Consider the following 17,314-nt stretch of genomic DNA (forward strand, 5'->3'; position numbering starts at 1 on the left):
ACAACTCTTTGTTTGGTGAGTGTTCAAAGTAATCACGATGCTGAAAAAAGTTGGGTCCTTGCACTTACAACCAAACTTGTAGATAAAACCAGACAGAACTAAAGATTGCAATTAAAGAAGAACACTCAAAGTTGACTACTAACAGTGAATGAAGCAAAATATTTTAAAGCATACTGAAGGATGTTTTTGAACCATGGACCCAGAACTTAATTTTAAGAGTGTCTGCCTCTATAAACAGACTGTGTTTAAAAAACGCTATGAAAAAGAATCAAGAATTACCTGAAATAATTAAGATTGATTTGAAAATGAATTTAAAAATGACAAGTTTCAAGAATGACATGGAAAAAGATGTCATACTGGACAGACAGAAGAAGTGAACTATTTATTGTCTTAATAATAAAAATAGATATACAGATAAAAGCCAACAAAGTAACCCAGATAATATTCCTATACTGGATTTACAACAAAGAAAAAAAAGTTTGTTTAAGCTTTGAAGAGTGATATGAGAAGGGACAAAGAAAAAAAATGGAAATACTTATTTGAAAGGATTAAGAGCAAGATTGTTAGAAGTAAATGGAATGAATATAAAGTTAGGGTTAGTTTATTTGATTAATACTATTAAAATAGATATCTGGTTGTCTGTGGTAACCCTTTTGCTGAAATCAGGAGAGATACGACTACCGTATTTTCCGGCGTATAAGATGACTTTTTAACCCATGAAAATCTTCTCAAAGGTTGGGGGTCGTCTTATACGCCCAGTCGTCTTATATGCCGGAAAATACTATTCACCTCTCTGATCTTTTCTCTTTTCTGCTGGACGGCGGGATCGCTGGGTGAATGGAGGTAGGCGATGGCGACCCGTGGTTAAGCGGCCGATGGCGAATGGGTGATGGAGGGCAAACTCTCGTCAGCTCCTGGGGCGGCTACTGCAGCCGCCACCGTTGCTTTCTGTAGGACTGGCCATGCTGGCGCTTCCAATGCTGGTTGTCAGGTCCCCGAAAAGAGGAGGGGCAGGCGGTCCCCAGAGGCGCGCTGCTCGACAGTAGGGAGCACCTTTGCTCCTGCCGAGGCACCGCCTGACCTGCGCCGACCGGAAGAATCGCTTGCCTGGTCACGGAGTGCAGATCAGCGGTACTTGGCGCCCGTCTTGCCCGCAGACCATGCAGCGGCCCTCGCCAGCCGGCCTCGCCATGGCTGCCCCAAGCCCAGCTCTCTAGCGCGTCTTCTGGGCCCGCCTGGCCAACCGTCTCCTGGGCGGGGCTTGGCTTCAGACGCGGCGGCTGCTCTGTCTGCAAATGCTATCTCAAAGCCGAATCGCGTTTGGCCATGCAGGCTGCCGAAAGGCGGGGACTAAGAGTTCCCGCGGTGGTTGTGGCTTCTGGCGTGCTGTTTGCAGAGTCTGGCCTGGAAGAGCGCGTGGCTTTGCACCATTTGCATCAGACGGGGCTGAATCTGAATCGGGCTTGTGTCGGACACTTGGCAACTGGCATGTAAGTATTTTCCGGCGTATAAGACGAAAAATCTTGAAAATCTTCTCAAAAGTCAGGGGTCGTCTTATATGCCCAGTCGTCTTATACGCCGGAAAATACGGTAAATTTTATGAATTTGTTATAGATAAGAGATGGGATATGGAAGAGACTATTTGTTGTATTTTAAAAGATGGTAACATTAAAATTGTTTATACTGCGATGAAGGGAGAAGTTATTTCTTTATATATATATATTTTCTTTTTCTTTACCATATTCTTATTTTTCTTTTAATTTTTAACTTTTTCTTTTCTGCACCTATTTTTCTGTTTATTTTTCTAAGTTTGTATTAGATATTACTATTGTACATCTTTAATGAAATCATTTTTAAAAACATGTAAGTCAAATCCAAAACTATACATTCAAAATATTAATCTCTTCTCACATTTATTTTAATATTATATGCCTTCAGAATTTAAGTAACTAAATTTAATGTAGTTAAATTATACTTTATTAAACTTTTTAACAGTCAAAACAATGACAGATGTCTGTTACATTCTACTACATCAATGAAATTTTCGGTATATCAGAAATGTTTTATTTTACCTCTTTAAGATTCACTGGTTGAGCAAATATACGAGCAGAATCCTTTTCCTGTAGCTGGTCCAATACCGAACGCAGTAATACAGTAAATGGAGTCAGTTGAAGTTCCATGGCAACCTGTTCGACTTTGATCTGCACAACGGAGGATAATTGTCATCAAAATTTGATCACTGGCTACTTTGCTGCTATAATAAATCACAATTAAAGTTCAAACCCATGAAAACTACACTTAGCGATAAATTCTACCATTGTAATGAAACTTTCACAATGAAGTTATAGGCAGAAGGAATATCCATACGTGCATAATTTTATAATAGCATAGGAAAATAGATAACAAATCAATTGCAGAAATTATTTATTTAGCATTGATTTGGTCAGTTCAGACTTTAATTACATGCATTATAGTGCATTTGATCGTTTATCAAATCCAACTGTGGCATTTACTAATAAAGATTGTTAAGCCTGATACGAGGCAAACTGTGTATCTGATAAGTAACTATAATGCTCTCTTAAAAAATTCAGTAAACTTCACCACACTTAACTTTGGTATTGATTAAAAAGGAGAGATCTAATTTTTGTTTGGTTTTTAAAGCTATCAATTTAACAAAAATAACTATATAATACTAATTATGTACTGAGTATTCAGATGGTTCCCTCCTTTCTCAGCAAATGATTATGTTTTTATACACTTAAAAAATAGAACTATAATTGATTTAGCAGATATGATGATACAGACATCATTAATATATAGTATATGTTGATCAAATAATTGTTACTCTTTCCTTCTTCTTTTGAGAATCGATTATTAAAAACAATATTTACTAAGCTTAATCAAAATTCAACATTATTAGAATTATATATGTTAAAGCAAACTTAATTCTCCAAGTAGCAATCCTTTATGTTGTACCACTCATACACAAGAGCGAATCCCTATATTTGCAGTAATGGATAACACTATTGTTGGGGTAAGCAACATTATGCAAAATATATAAAGGAAATAAGAAGTAAGAAATCAAAGAAATAATCAACATAATTATACTTCTTCATATCTTAATAACGTTACAAATCATCCCTGAATATATCAGGTCCAATACAATTCATACATTGCTTTTATTTTGTTTTTTAAACTTATCTCTTCTGACTGTCTTGAAGATCTTATTAATTCCAGCCAACCATGATTTCTTTCCCCTTTCTCTCAGCTAATTTACATTCTTAAATACATATATCAGTAGTTCTTGTTTAACCACTGCCTTAGACAGGGAGCATTCATAATTATGATGGGGATGAAAAAGTAGCTTTGCAATCCTTGCATAAATTTAGACCTTCACAGCATTCATCACGTTTGCCATTATTGTCAGTTAGTACACATTGTCTTGTTGTTCCTGACCCATTTGCCCTCCCCAAAGAGCAGAGAGGTCACTACCTGACAATACAGCAATCCCTAAAAAGCACTAACCTCCTTGATTGGCTGGCACTAACAGCCTGAAATTAACAATTAATCACTAAAGACTTTTGTTAGCTTCCTAGGCATTTGGTGTCTCCTAGTTGATTGGTTTCAATGTGTATTCCTCACTGTGTATTTGCTGTCTTCTAATTCAGTGCTTTTCAATCTTTTCAGATTGTGCCACTTTTAGGACCTGCCAATATTTGAGTACCACCAGTGCTTAGCAAGGTGTCAAAAACTTCATGACCAAAAAAAAAAAAAGTAAAAAAGTACCGGTTTTAATTTCTATGGTGGAGGTTCCTTTACTGAATCACTTTCCCTTTGCACTGACGAATGTATGATGAATTTATCCATATTAATACGCACCACTACCTTGATGGTCAGGTCGCTAGTGGACCCTACTTCCTCTCTCCCTCTCCTTGCTCTCTCTTTCACAGCCTCTACTCCTTCGTTGATCCCTTTTACTTGTCTCACAGAAGCCTCTCTTCTCCTTCTCTCTTTCTCCGTTCCCTTCTTTCCCCGTTTTTTTCTCTTCCTCTCCCGCCAAAACCTCCTTTTATATCCTTCCCCCCCCTCCTTCTCTTCTCTTTTGAGTGCACCACTCTCTGGGGCTCAGGGAGAGCTACAGTGTCTGTCACTACCCCACTCCCTCATCGAGACACCCACTCCCCAGCTGGCAAATGCACACAGCGCTGATCAGCTGGAGCTGCGCAAGCCGATCCTGGGCCTTCAGCAGAGCCTCAGCAGCCCAGATGACTTTTTGCCCAAAGACTGCGTGCAGCTGCCGGCCATCCCTGATGGAAGGCTGAATCAATCATGAACCAGTCAGGATTGAGGGAATTGAAACTGCACCATCACAGCTCTTAATAGCTGTGCCATATAGTATCAATCTATGTATGTATGTATATGTATCTTCCAGAAAGGCCTCTGTAGCTGAGAACCAAGCTACGGATTGAATCTGTAGCTCAGTTCTAGGCTGCATAGGCCTTTCCAGAAGGCTTCTGACGGCGAAATACAGGCCAGGGGAAATCTAGAGCTCCATTCTCAACTGCAGAGGCCTTTCTGAAGGCCTCTGACGGTGAAATGCAGACCGGGGGGGGGGGGGGGGTTGGGGGGCTGTTCTGCAGAAGCAGTGGGTTGGCGAGGCGAGGCAGGTGTCAATTCATGAAAGGCCTGGCTGCTATGGTAAGCAAGTGCGGTAAGCGTGGGGCAGCTCCCTATTGCTGTCCCTTCCTTCCACAATCTTAGGGGATGTCATTAATTCTCACTACAGTGCTTGCTATTAGTACAGATATTTTGTAAAAGGGAAAATAAATCATCTCCATTCATTGTGACGTGAAATGTAAGGTATGTAAACTCAGACAAAATCATCAACAGCTTTATACCTGTTCTCTTTTTAATTTTTCTCGTTTTCGTATAAGTTCTATCAACAACCGTGCTCTTTCAAGATCATGACGGAGTCTTTGCCAGTACTTCAATTTCTCTTTTAAGGCTTGTGTTTCTTCATCGTCTTCCCTCTTAAGAAAGAAAAAAACACCATGTATTTATTACTTTAATTGTAATGTTAAGTAGCTAGTTACTCTATTGCAAAAACAACCATTAGTACATTTTGCCTGTAGTACAAAATTATTGGCAATTGAAATATTTTTTTTCATGTAAAACAAGGTATCTCAATTTCGTATTTACACTTTTATTCATATATTTTGCTCCTTGTGTAAAATATACCGTGTTTTCCTCAAAATAAGACCTAATTGGAAAATAAGCTCTAGCATGATTTTCAGAATGTCATAATATAAGCCCACCCCCCAAAATAAGCCCGTTATGATTGTCAGTTAGACAACACACATTCAGTACTACATTTCCCCCTCAAATAAGACCTAATCAGAAAATAAGCTCTAATACATCCTTTGGGGCAAAAATTAATATAAGACCCGGTCTTATTTTAGGGGAAACACGACAAGAACTCATTCACAATGACTTCTGGTGATGCTTGTAGCACCATGGGTGCAGAGGAAAGATGTTCCATTTCCCACACCAAAATTCTACCTGCTGGGGGGGACCAAAAGGACCGAAAATTGCCCTGTAGAGGCGATGGGCCAAATGGCGAATCTTTGTAGATCACGAGTTAGCGGTAGCTGACCCGCTTGATCCAAGAAAGCCCTCGCGACTGGCAGGAAGAAAGGCTGACTGCACCCATGCTGTCAGCCAGAAGCTGCTGATCACTGGAAGAAAACGATTACAATCAAGCGGAAAGCAAAACAGCTGATCTGGGTGAGACTATTTTCCTTATCTCTCCGGTTCTGGGAAAAAGCTCCCGAAAAGCAAGAAATCCCCAAAGCTATAAGTGGGGGAGACTTTTCTTTTACTCCTCCCTCCTGAAAAACACAAGCGGCGGTTTAAGCTTTGGGGGGAAATTAAAGAGACTTATAATAACATTGTGAAGATAATTAAGTGGGACAGAAGAAGAATACTTTAACATCCATAAACTTTTCTTTTTATTCTTTGTTTGAAAACCATCAGACTATAACTTCGCAAACTTGCTAAAGCCTGGCTGGGGAAATATAAAATGGAAATCTAATGACATCTAGTGGCAAAACTAAGAACTACACTTGCTTCCCCCCTTTTTTTTATTAAGCTATTGTGGTTGGAGTGAGAAAATGGCTAGATGCCCAGACACAGCTTGTAGACTAAACTCTTTGATGTCCTTGGAATTTATAGTCCTGAAGATTGTGGCTGGAAAAGAAAAGAATCTTTTTGGTTGCCCTTCTTTACAGGATGGATTATAATTACAAATAAAAGTTGTTTTGAAGTCATCTGACTTCCCTGGATTACAAATACAGCTTGACCTGGAATTTTTACAAGCTGTTTTGAGACAGAGTGAATAACAAGAAACTTCTACTAGCATTTTGGATTACAATTTGGATTACAAATTTGACAGTATATTTTCCTTTTTTTACTACTTATTATTTTTACTATTTACCTCTCCTATTTGTTAGGAACATATTGGATTACAAATTACAAATTCTGATTTACTTGGTGGATTATAAAGTATGATTAAAAGATAAAGGTGAGCATCCCAAATCTATCTAAAGCTGGAAAATATGTAACTTCTACTCCCTCCTCTGCTTCTGCAAGTCCATTTTATCAGAGATCAACTGATACAATGCTCCAATAAGAAATGGCTAACAACTTCCAAAAAGAAACACAAGTGACACTACAAGCAATTCAAGAGGTAATTGCTACTCACATGGCAGTTACGACAAACCATGAGATGAAAGGTTATCTTGATAAAATGAATAAAAAAGTTAATAACATGGACTCTCAATTTCAAAATTATAAGCAGATGGTTACAAAAACCAACAAAGAATTCAAAAAATAGAAGATAAATCAACTGAGGTTGACCAGAAATTAAGAGTTAAAAGATGAAAATCAGAAATTGATCCAAATAAATGGTGAACTAGAAGACTTGATAGCTGTCATGGAAATGGAAAAGGCCTCATACTTTTTAAGATTTCAAAATATAATGGAAGAAAAGGAAGAGGACCTTCTAGGCCTGATAACGGAATTATTGGCAGAGGTATTAGGAATGGGGAAACAGGGAGAATTAGATCAGATCTATCAAGTCAACTCAAACTACACTAGAAGAAATAAAGTCCCTAGAGAAGTACATATTAGATTTCTTAAAATATCAATAAGAGATTCTGAGAAGAGATGAACCTCTGAAATACAAAGAAAAAGAAATTGTAGTTCTCAAACAAATCCCTAGAAGAATAAGAGAATCATGAAGAGAATACTAGTTTCTAAATAGAAAATTAATTGAAAAAGGAGTGAATTTCAGATGGCTGATTCCAGAAGGGATTTTAATCTATTGGGACACGAAAAGATATAGACTGGATACGCCATCTAAAGCAATGGAATTCTATGATAACCACAGAGCGTTTCTGGAAGGAGGTGATTTTGAATCTGGTACAACAAGAGAAACAAAGAAACAGGAAGAGTTGGCAGTAGACGGAGCAGTTAAACCAAGAGAGGAGGAAGAAATTTAAATACATACATAGAAGAAGGAGCAAGACCAAGAGAACAGAGACAGATACGATTGATTAGAAGATTAAGACCTAGATATAATTGAAAGAGATGGAGAAGGAAAGTGGGATCTTGTCAATGAATATAAATGGACTAAATTCTCCCTTAAAAAGGAAACATTTTTTACACAACTACAAAAATTAAAAATGAATATAATTTGCCTCCAAGAAACACATATTAAGAGACACTATAAATTGTTAGAACAGCCGAAAATTGGTAAACTTCACTTTGCATTAGCACATCAAAAGAAAAGAGGAATAGCCCTATACATTAAAGAAACGAAGAACCCTAAACAAATTTATGTGGATGAAGAGGGAAGAACATTAACGGTGGATATAATGATACATTAAAAACAGATACTGATGGTAGTAATATATGCATCAAATGATAAACAAAAACAATTTTAACAAAAAATATATAAAAAAATATTAGAATTGGTCTATCAAAATCTTTGTATAATGGGAGGCTTAAATTCAATAACAGATGGAACCTTTGGACTATAAAAGCACTAAACAAGGAGGAAAGGAAGAAATATATTACCTGAAGCGTTTTTAAAAATGGCAGAACAACTCTATAGCCAAGTTATATGGAGAGAAAAAAATCCAAAGAAACTACAATATACATTTTACTGAAACAGACATAAATCATGGTCTAGAATTGATATGATATGGACATCCTCGGATCTTAGCATGATGATACAAGAAACTGAGATAGAAACTAATATCTGGGCAGATCATAACCCAATAAAGATGACCTGGAGAGGAGCCAAGAAAAAATTAAGATAGTCCTTGATTGAAAGAAAAAGAATTCATACAACTAGAGACAAAGGAAATGGACATTTTTTTTCAAAATAAACAAGAAAGAAGAGACATCGCTTCAAAATGTGTGGGACACAGCTAAAGCATATTTCAGAGGGTTGGCTGTAACTTATACTGCTAAAAAGAATGAAGAAAAGAAACAACAGTTAAAATTGAAAGAAGAATTCAGAAAATTAGAATCAGAATTACAAATAGACCCACAAAAGAAAATACTTAAGCAAATGGAGATAATAAAACATAAATTAAACCTAGCTGAGATGGAAATAATGGCTCAACAGATTAAAAGGGCTAAACAGAACTTTTTTGAAAATGCCAACCAACCGGGGAGATGGTTAGCACATAGATTGAAAAAAGAGAACAAACTGATAAACAAATTGCAAGACTCAAAAGGTGAATTAGTTTCAAAATGATAAAATTAAAAAAAAATATATCAAAGACTATTACAAGATACTTTACAATGCAGAGGAAATTTCAAAAGAAAAAATGCAGCAGTAGTTTAAAAAAGCAGACTTTTTTTAGAAACAGGAGAGGAAGGAGATGGGAATGAAAAAGGGACGCAGGGAAGGAGGGAGGGCGGAAAACAGGAAGGAAGGAGATGGGAATGAGGAAGGAAGGAAGGAAGGAAGGAAGGAAGGAAGGAAGGAAGGAAGGAAGGAAGGAAGGAAAGAAAGAAGGAAGGAAGGAGTGGAATGAAATGGAGGGAGGGTCTGAGGGAAGTCCTGCCTTAGCACGTGACCACCAGCAGCCCTGCTGCCCTTTTGCCATCCCCTTGCCCCTTCTCCTGTCCTATCCTGATGGTCTCCCATCCTATTGCTAAGGATGCTTTGGTTACAAAGCCGGGATTCCTCACATGGAGAGGGAGTGGGCCTCCTTCTGACCCACACACTTTGCCCTCCTGCACCCACCATAAGCAACCTGGCAAAGGAGAATGGGCACATCAGCAGCCTTGACAAGGAGATAAGTGCAGTCTGGCACCCCCTCAGGGAAGTGGGGATGGACTGGGTTGGGCTCCAGGGTCCTGGTGCCCCAGGAGCTCAAGGGCTGAGCTAGGTGCTTGCCTTCTGCTGTCCATGGCTCTGGGCAACCCACACCACTGGACAAGAGGGACAGCGAGGCTCCTCCAGGGGACCATGCTCTGGCACCCACCCCAGTCCCACCTCCCTCCACGGGAGACCCCTGATCCCCCCTACAGCCCCAACCCCTAGAGAAGCCCTGTGACCTGAGTAACGTTGAGCTGGCCACCACTTCCACCCTCAGCCATTGACTTTGCTTGTCAAAAGGTTGCAAAAGGGGATCACAAGACCCTGAGACACTGACTATCATAAATATGAATCAGTTGCCAAGCATCCGAATATAAATCACATGACCCTGGGGATATTGTAAGAGACAGAAGTGTGAAAAATGGTCATAAGTCACTTCTTTCAATGCTGTTGTAACTTCGAACAGTCACTAAGTGAACTGTTGTAAGTCAAGGATTACCTGTACTTTATCAATTTTTTGGGGGGGTCACGTTTTTAACACCTTGCTAGGTGACTGGTGGTACTCGGATACTGCCATATCCTAAAAGTGGCACAATCTGTGAAAAGGTTGAAAAGCCCTGTACTAGAGTACTATGAAATTCACCCAGGGAAACAGATGGCTTTAATATTTACTGATGCACAGAAAGCGTTCAATAACGTAAACTGGCAATTTATGTTTCAGCAATTAGAGGAAATAGATTCTGAAGAAAACTTTATAAATGTAATCAAAACAATTTATTATAAACAAAAAGCCAAAATAATTGTGAATGGAGATTTTACAGAAAACTTTGATATATAAAAAAAGCACAAGACAGGGATGTCACTATCTCCATTATTATTTATACTAACACTGGAAGTATTGAATAGAATCATCAGATATGGAAATTAAAGGACTAGAGATAAAAGATGAAAAATATAAATTACAAGCATTTGCAGATGACTTGGTTTTTATATTGGAAGAACCATTTGAAATAAGCACTAAACTTATGGAGAAAATAGAAAAAATTTGGAGAAGTGGCAGGGTTGAAAATAAACAGAGAAAAAACTAAGTGCTAACTAAAAATCTAAGAGGAAAACAAAAAAAAAAAACAACTAGCCAAAAAACAAAAACAAATCTTCAAATAGTTAAAAAAGTTAAATATTTGGGAATTTATTTAACAGCAAGATGTGCAACAATAAAAGAAGACAATTATGCAAGATTGCTAAAACAAATAAAACTGGATTTGGAAAAGTGGAAAGACTGGAAAAAGCCTTTTTTGATGAACTAAATACAATACTGAAATTTATCTGGCAAGGGGAAAAAACTAGAATCAGATAGAAAATATTACAAGAAGCAAAAGAAAGTGGAGGATTTGGATTGTCAGATTAGACGTTATACTACCAAGCAACTATATTAAAATGGCTTAAAGAATGGATAATGCTCAGAGATAAAAGACTATTATACCTAGAGGGTCATGACCTACAAGCAGGTTGGCATGCCTTTCTGTGGTATGGGAAGAATAAAATTCATAGATATTTCAAAACCACTTTGTAAGAAATGCACTTCTTTTAGAATGGGAAAAATAAAAGCAAAAATTTATATCAAGATACTTGGATGGCTTTCAACAATGGAAGCTTTTGCTTACCCAGATTTAATTAATTATGATAAAGCTGTGACCTATAAAGATATCTTGGACAATGAAGGAAAATTGAAAGACAGACAAGATTTAAAAGAACAAGGTATTGATCTATCATGGTGGCCATATTTGCAAATCCAAATGAGATATGAAAAAGATGCTAAAACAATGGAATTTTATAAATAACAGAATTCGACCAGATACTGTTAAAAACAGATAAAAAATTAAGAAACTCTATAAATATCTGTTAAGCTTAAAGATGGAGGAAGAACAAGTACAAGAAACAATGATAACATGGGCAAAGAACTTTGGACATAATATAGAATTAGAGAACTGGCAAAAGTTATGGGAACGAAATGTTAAATTAAAGAAAGCAGTAGCATATAAAGAAAATTTATATAAAATGTTTTACAGATGGCATTTAATACCAGTGAGATTAGCAAAAATGTTTAAAAATACTTTAAACAAGTGTTGGAAATGCAAACAAAAACCAGGTACTTATTACCATATCTGGTGGATATGCCCTAAAGCTAAAAGATTTTGGTCAAAAATACATTTATGGTTGGAGAAAATGACTAACAAACAAATAGACTTTAAGCCAGAATTATTCTTGTTAGGAGTAATAGAAGCAAATTATGATAAAGAATGTATATATTTAATTTTACATGTATTAACTGTAACAAAAATTGTATTTCCCCAACATTGGAAAAATGGAAATTTACCAAATGAATAATTAATTAAGAAAATTTTAGAGTGTGCAGAAATGGATAGATTGACTTTAAAGATAACAGAGAAAGAAGACTCTGTGCTTTAGAACATGGGATAATTTTTATCAATGACTAGAAAAATGAGTTAGAAAGGAATGTGGTATGTACCACTGAATATATACTAGTAAGAAGACTATCTAGCGATTGATCAACATGTTGTTTATGATAGTTACTTTTTTTAAATACATGTACCCAGACAACATGCTGTTTGCTAAATATTGAGTTATTAAAATATTAGAATGTTATTAAAAAATCCTAACCCGAAACCCAAACCTACCCTATTTCTAATCCTATAAAAACTAATAAAAATATATACATAAAAAAGAACTCATTCATAATTACAGTGGTCCTGGATAATTGTACCCATACATTATGAACTGAAATAATTTAATCATAAGTGAAGTAAGGAAATAAAGGTACCTGTTGTGTGTTTCTTTGTGATTGCAAGCTGGATTGTAGTCTCCTCAATAAAGGAACACCATTTCTGGACAACCTTTTAAGTAGCCAGTAACTGTGGACTCTTTCTACAAATTGCTTCTTTCGCTGAATTGCCACCTGATTCATAATTTTATTTAATCTGAAACAGGAAAAGAAGTGGCAATATTTTCAAACAAAACACTGAACGTATTTAATTATAAATCTGACTAGATGTTATTGTTGTTTCAAAAATATTCTACTATATGAACATCTTTACATGGTTGTTTTTTTCCAATCCTTTTTCTAATACTGGATACTTGTGTCACAAATTGTTGGCAGAAATCCTTTCAAGTTTAAAAGATTTATTGTATATTAAAGAAGAATGCTAAACAAACATAGTAACATTTTTGGCATGGGGAATCCATTACAATTATTTATGTTCATCAGTTACACAGAAACTACAAAATCTAATAATTCATATTATTTAATCTTTTTGTACTTTGAAGTATTTACTCAGATTTCCAGAGTAAGGTTACAAAACAAATTCTTAACAATTCACATATTCAAAAACTTTCAATAAGAAAATGAATATATACATTCATTACAAATTTTGTTAATTAACACTTAAGAGTAAGGTTACCAAACAAACTCTTAACACTTAAAACACTTCATATAGACAAAAATCTTCAATAAATAAATGACACAGTTTATCTATCTATCCATCCATTCATCCATCTCCCCCCCACCAGCTTATGGATCTAAAAGTCTCTACACCCTGTTTAACAAGCACATTAGGTGTTCCCCAATAACTCATGCTATTTGTGAGCAGTTTCCATCAATTTAATATGCAGTTTAGAGCAGGGGTGTCAAACTGCTGGCCCACGGGCCAGATGCATCACCAGGAAACCACACCCACCCCATTGCCGGCAATGGCGAAAAAGCTCTGATACATTGTGCGACGTCACAAGTTTGACATGTCTGGTCAATCTCTTATTATAATGCAGTGTGAAACCCTATATCCCCTCTTAGTTTTACTGGGTTTAATAATTTAACACTATCTACAATTACATATTAAGTCCTGAGCATTATTTATCTTACAACCTAGGAAGGCAGGGTTTGTTTGTTTGTTTTTAAAAAGTAGACTACAAACTATCCTTGTTTTTGAGAAATACCACAATTATTATATTTAGCTTAAAAGTCTTCCTTTAGTCCAGGACATTCAAAATGGAAATTTTGAACAAGACAACATTCTAAATAATATTTAAAGTAACAAACCATGCCCCTGATGGAGTACCGTATATACTTGAGTATAAGCCGAATTTTTCAGCCCACTTTTTGGGCTGAAAAATTCCACTTCGGCTTATACTCCAGTCAACAAAAAAACTTACTGAGGACTTGTGCGCGGCCGAGGCTTTGGAGCTTCCGGGATCGCGCTCACCTCTCCCAAGCCACCGCCGTCCGGAGACCTGCCGAAGTTTGGGGAGGTTTGGGGAGGTGCGCGCGCACCTCCCCAAAAGTCCCCAAACGAAGCCGGGTCTCCGTTCCTCTGCGCCCTGCCTGCCTGCTTCTTTCCACAGCGGAAAGAAGCAGGCAGGCAGGGGGCGGAGGAACGGAGACCCGGCGACGTTTGGGGAGGTTTGGGCGCCTCTCCAAATATCCCCAAACGTCGCCGGGTCTCCGTTCCTCTGTGCCCTGCCTGCCTGCTTCTTTCCACAGCGGAAAGAAGCAGGCAGGCAGGGGGCGGAGGAACGGAGACCCGGCGACGTTTGGGGAGGTTTGGGCGCCTCTCCAAATATCCCCAAACGTCGCCGGGTCTCCGTTCCTCTGTGCCCTGCCTGCCTGCTTCTTTCCACAGCGGAAAGAAGCAGGCAGGCAGGGGGCGGAGGAACGGAGACCCGGCGACGTTTGGGGAGGTTTGGGCGCCTCTCCAAATATCCCCAAACGTCGCCGGGTCTCCGTTCCTCTGTGCCCTGCCTGCCTGCTTCTTTCCACAGCAGAAAGAAGCAGGGAGGCAGGGGGCGGAGGAACGGAGACCCGGCGACGTTTGGGGAGGTTTGGGCGCCTCTCCAAATATCCCCAAACGTCGCCGGGTCTCCGTTCCTCTGTGCCCTGCCTGCCTGCTTCTTTCCACAGCAGAAAGAAGCAGGGAGGCAGGGGGCGGAGGAACGGAGACCCGGCGACGTTTGGGGAGGTTTGGGCGCCTCTCCAAATATCCCCAAACGTCGCCGGGTCTCCGTTCCTCTGTGCCCTGCCTGCCTGCTTCTTTCCACAGCAGAAAGAAGCAGGCAGGCAGGGGGCGGAGGAACGGAGACCCGGCGACGTTTGGGGAGGTTTGGGCGCCTCTCCAAATATCCCCAAACGTCGCCGGGTCTCCGTTCCTCTGTGCCCTGCCTGCCTGCTTCTTTCCACAGCGGAAAGAAGCAGGGAGGCAGGGGGCGGAGGAACGGAGACCCGGCGACGTTTGGGGAGGTTTGGGCGCCTCTCCAAATATCCCCAAACGTCGCCGGGTCTCCGTTCCTCTGTGCCCTGCCTGCCTGCTTCTTTCCACAGCAGAAAGAAGCAGGGAGGCAGGGGGCGGAGGAACGGAGACCCGGCGACGTTTGGGGAGGTTTGGGCGCCTCTCCAAATATCCCCAAACGTCGCCGGGTCTCCGTTCCTCTGTGCCCTGCCTGCCTGCTTCTTTCCACAGCGGAAAGAAGCAGGGAGGCAGGGGGCGGAGGAACGGAGACCCGGCGACGTTTGGGGAGGTTTGGGCGCCTCTCCAAATATCCCCAAACGTCGCCGGGTCTCCGTTCCTCTGTGCCCTGCCTGCCTGCTTCTTTCCACAGCAGAAAGAAGCAGGGAGGCAGGGGGCGGAGGAACGGAGACCCGGCGACGTTTGGGGAGGTTTGGGCGCCTCTCCAAATATCCCCAAACGTCGCCGGGTCTCCGTTCCTCTGTGCCCTGCCTGCCTGCTTCTTTCCACAGCAGAAAGAAGCAGGGAGGCAGGGGGCGGAGGAACGGAGACCCGGCGACGTTTGGGGAGGTTTGGGCGCCTCTCCAAATATCCCCAAACGTCGCCGGGTCTCCGTTCCTCCGCCCCCTGCCTCCCTGCTTCTTTCTGCTGTGGAAAGAAGCAGGCAGGCAGGGCACAGAGGAACGGAGACCCGGCGACGTTTGGGGATATTTGGAGAGGCGCCCAAACCTCCCCAAACGTCGCCGGGTCTCCGTTCCTCCGCCCCCTGCCTCCCTGCTTCTTTCTGCTGTGGAAAGAAGCAGGCAGGCAGGGCACAGAGGAACGGAGACCCGGCGACGTTTGGGGATATTTGGAGAGGCGCCCAAACCTCCCCAAACGTCGCCGGGTCTCCGTTCCTCCGCCCCCTGCCTCCCTGCTTCTTTCTGCTGTGGAAAGAAGCAGGCAGGCAGGGCACAGAGGAACGGAGACCCGGCGACGTTTGGGGATATTTGGAGAGGCGCCCAAACCTCCCCAAACGTCGCCGGGTCTCCGTTCCTCCGCCCCCTGCCTCCCTGCTTCTTTCTGCTGTGGAAAGAAGCAGGCAGGCAGGGCACAGAGGAACGGAGACCCGGCGACGTTTGGGGATATTTGGAGAGGCGCCCAAACCTCCCCAAACGTCGCCGGGTCTCCGTTCCTCCGCCCCCTGCCTCCCTGCTTCTTTCTGCTGTTGAAAGAAGCAGGCAGGCAGGGCACAGAGGAACGGAGACCCGGCGACGTTTGGGGATATTTGGAGAGGCGCCCAAACCTCCCCAAACGTCGCCGGGTCTCCGTTCCTCCGCCCCCTGCCTGTCTGCTTCTTTCCGCTGTGGAACGAAGCAGCCTGAACGAAGCAGGCTGCTTCTTTCCACTGCGGAACGAAGCAGCCTGCCTGCTTCTTTCCGCTGCGGAACGAAGCAGCCGGCGGCGGAGGCTTGCAGAACGGCGGATCGGCTTATACTCAAGTCACCAACTTTTTCCAGTTTTTGGGGGTGAAATTGGGGGTCTCGGCTTATACTCGAGTCGGCTTATACTCAAGTATATACGGTATATTCCAACTGAAAGTATTTTATAAATTTATAACATGAAAGTACCACAAGACTGTTTTATTTGAAGACACTTGACGACAGGGCGGCCTGATATATTTGTATTAGTTAATGCTAGCAGCACATTATCATTTAATAGTTTCATAAACACTTTAAAATATTCTTAAATTCTTAATATTAAATTATCCAGAAAATATCTATATCTACACACACAGAGAGAAATGTTCTGAAGTTGTTATGTTAAACATAATCTGAAAATTGTTAGAAATCAAGTAAGTAATATCGTAACATAGTTCTACATAGCTTATTCCTGACTTCAAACTCTGCCCTGCCACAAAGGGAACAAACTATACATATCTGGTTCAAGTATCAAGCTAAATAAACTACAGAAAGAAATTCTTGGTTTTGTTTAAATATAAGTCATGGACAAGGAATAGCATGCATTAGTTAAAGTTATCTGTTTCATAGCTTATAAGCTTGCACTTGAAGTTCTAGTAACGTTATGGAAGTCTGAAGAGTTAAATCAGGGGTGTCAAACTGCCGGCCCACAGGCCGGACGCATCATCAGGAAACTGTGCCCACCACATTGCCGGCAGTCGAGAAAAAACTCTGATACGTCGGGCGATGTCACATGATGTCATGAGTTTGACATGTCTTAGTTAAATGTTTGATATATTTAAGGTATAAGACACAAGAAGAATATTTTGTTTTCCAAATAGCCAGACTATGCAATGCCAATGATGTAGGATTGTGGAAGCTGGATTGCAAAATATTTAAAGGACAAAATTTTGTTTCTTCTTAACAAGCAAACAAAATGCAATACAACTCCCTTCTTCTTTCTCCATAAAATATGTCTGCAACTTGGGTAATACCTTAGAAACTGATATCCTTTCTGTAATCACTTTAAGACTGAAACAACTTTTGTCCAAAAATGTGTTTCTGAAGCAGCATATTACTAAAATTAATTATACACAAGGAAACATGTAATGCTTCACCATTAAACAAAATTGAATAATTCCGAATAGTTGGAACAGGCAGTTGAACAGGGAGATAATCAAAGTATG

The 17,314-nt window shown here is 40.3% G+C and overlaps 1 protein-coding gene across 13 annotated transcripts in view; it reads right to left on the reverse strand.

Annotated features, from left to right (window-relative positions):
- BRD1 (bromodomain containing 1) overlaps positions 1 to 17,314 on the reverse strand; it is a 57,598-nt gene that overhangs the window by 29,159 nt on the left and 11,125 nt on the right. For all 13 annotated transcript variants that reach the window (XR_014026917.1, XR_014026918.1, XR_014026919.1 and 10 more), the window contains 3 exons: positions 12,237 to 12,393; positions 4,899 to 5,030; positions 2,073 to 2,201 (listed from right to left, as the gene is read on the reverse strand). Coding sequence is in view for 4 of the 13 variants with exons in the window: in XM_081331177.1 (XP_081187303.1) it covers positions 2,073 to 2,201; positions 4,899 to 5,030; positions 12,237 to 12,393 (418 nt within the window). In the remaining 9 variants the exon portion in view is untranslated. The remainder of the gene's footprint in view (positions 1 to 2,072; positions 2,202 to 4,898; positions 5,031 to 12,236; positions 12,394 to 17,314) is intronic.

This window comes from Vipera berus (assembly GCF_964194415.1).
Source record: "Vipera berus genome assembly, chromosome: 6".
Classification (NCBI taxonomy): domain Eukaryota; kingdom Metazoa; phylum Chordata; class Lepidosauria; order Squamata; family Viperidae; genus Vipera; species Vipera berus.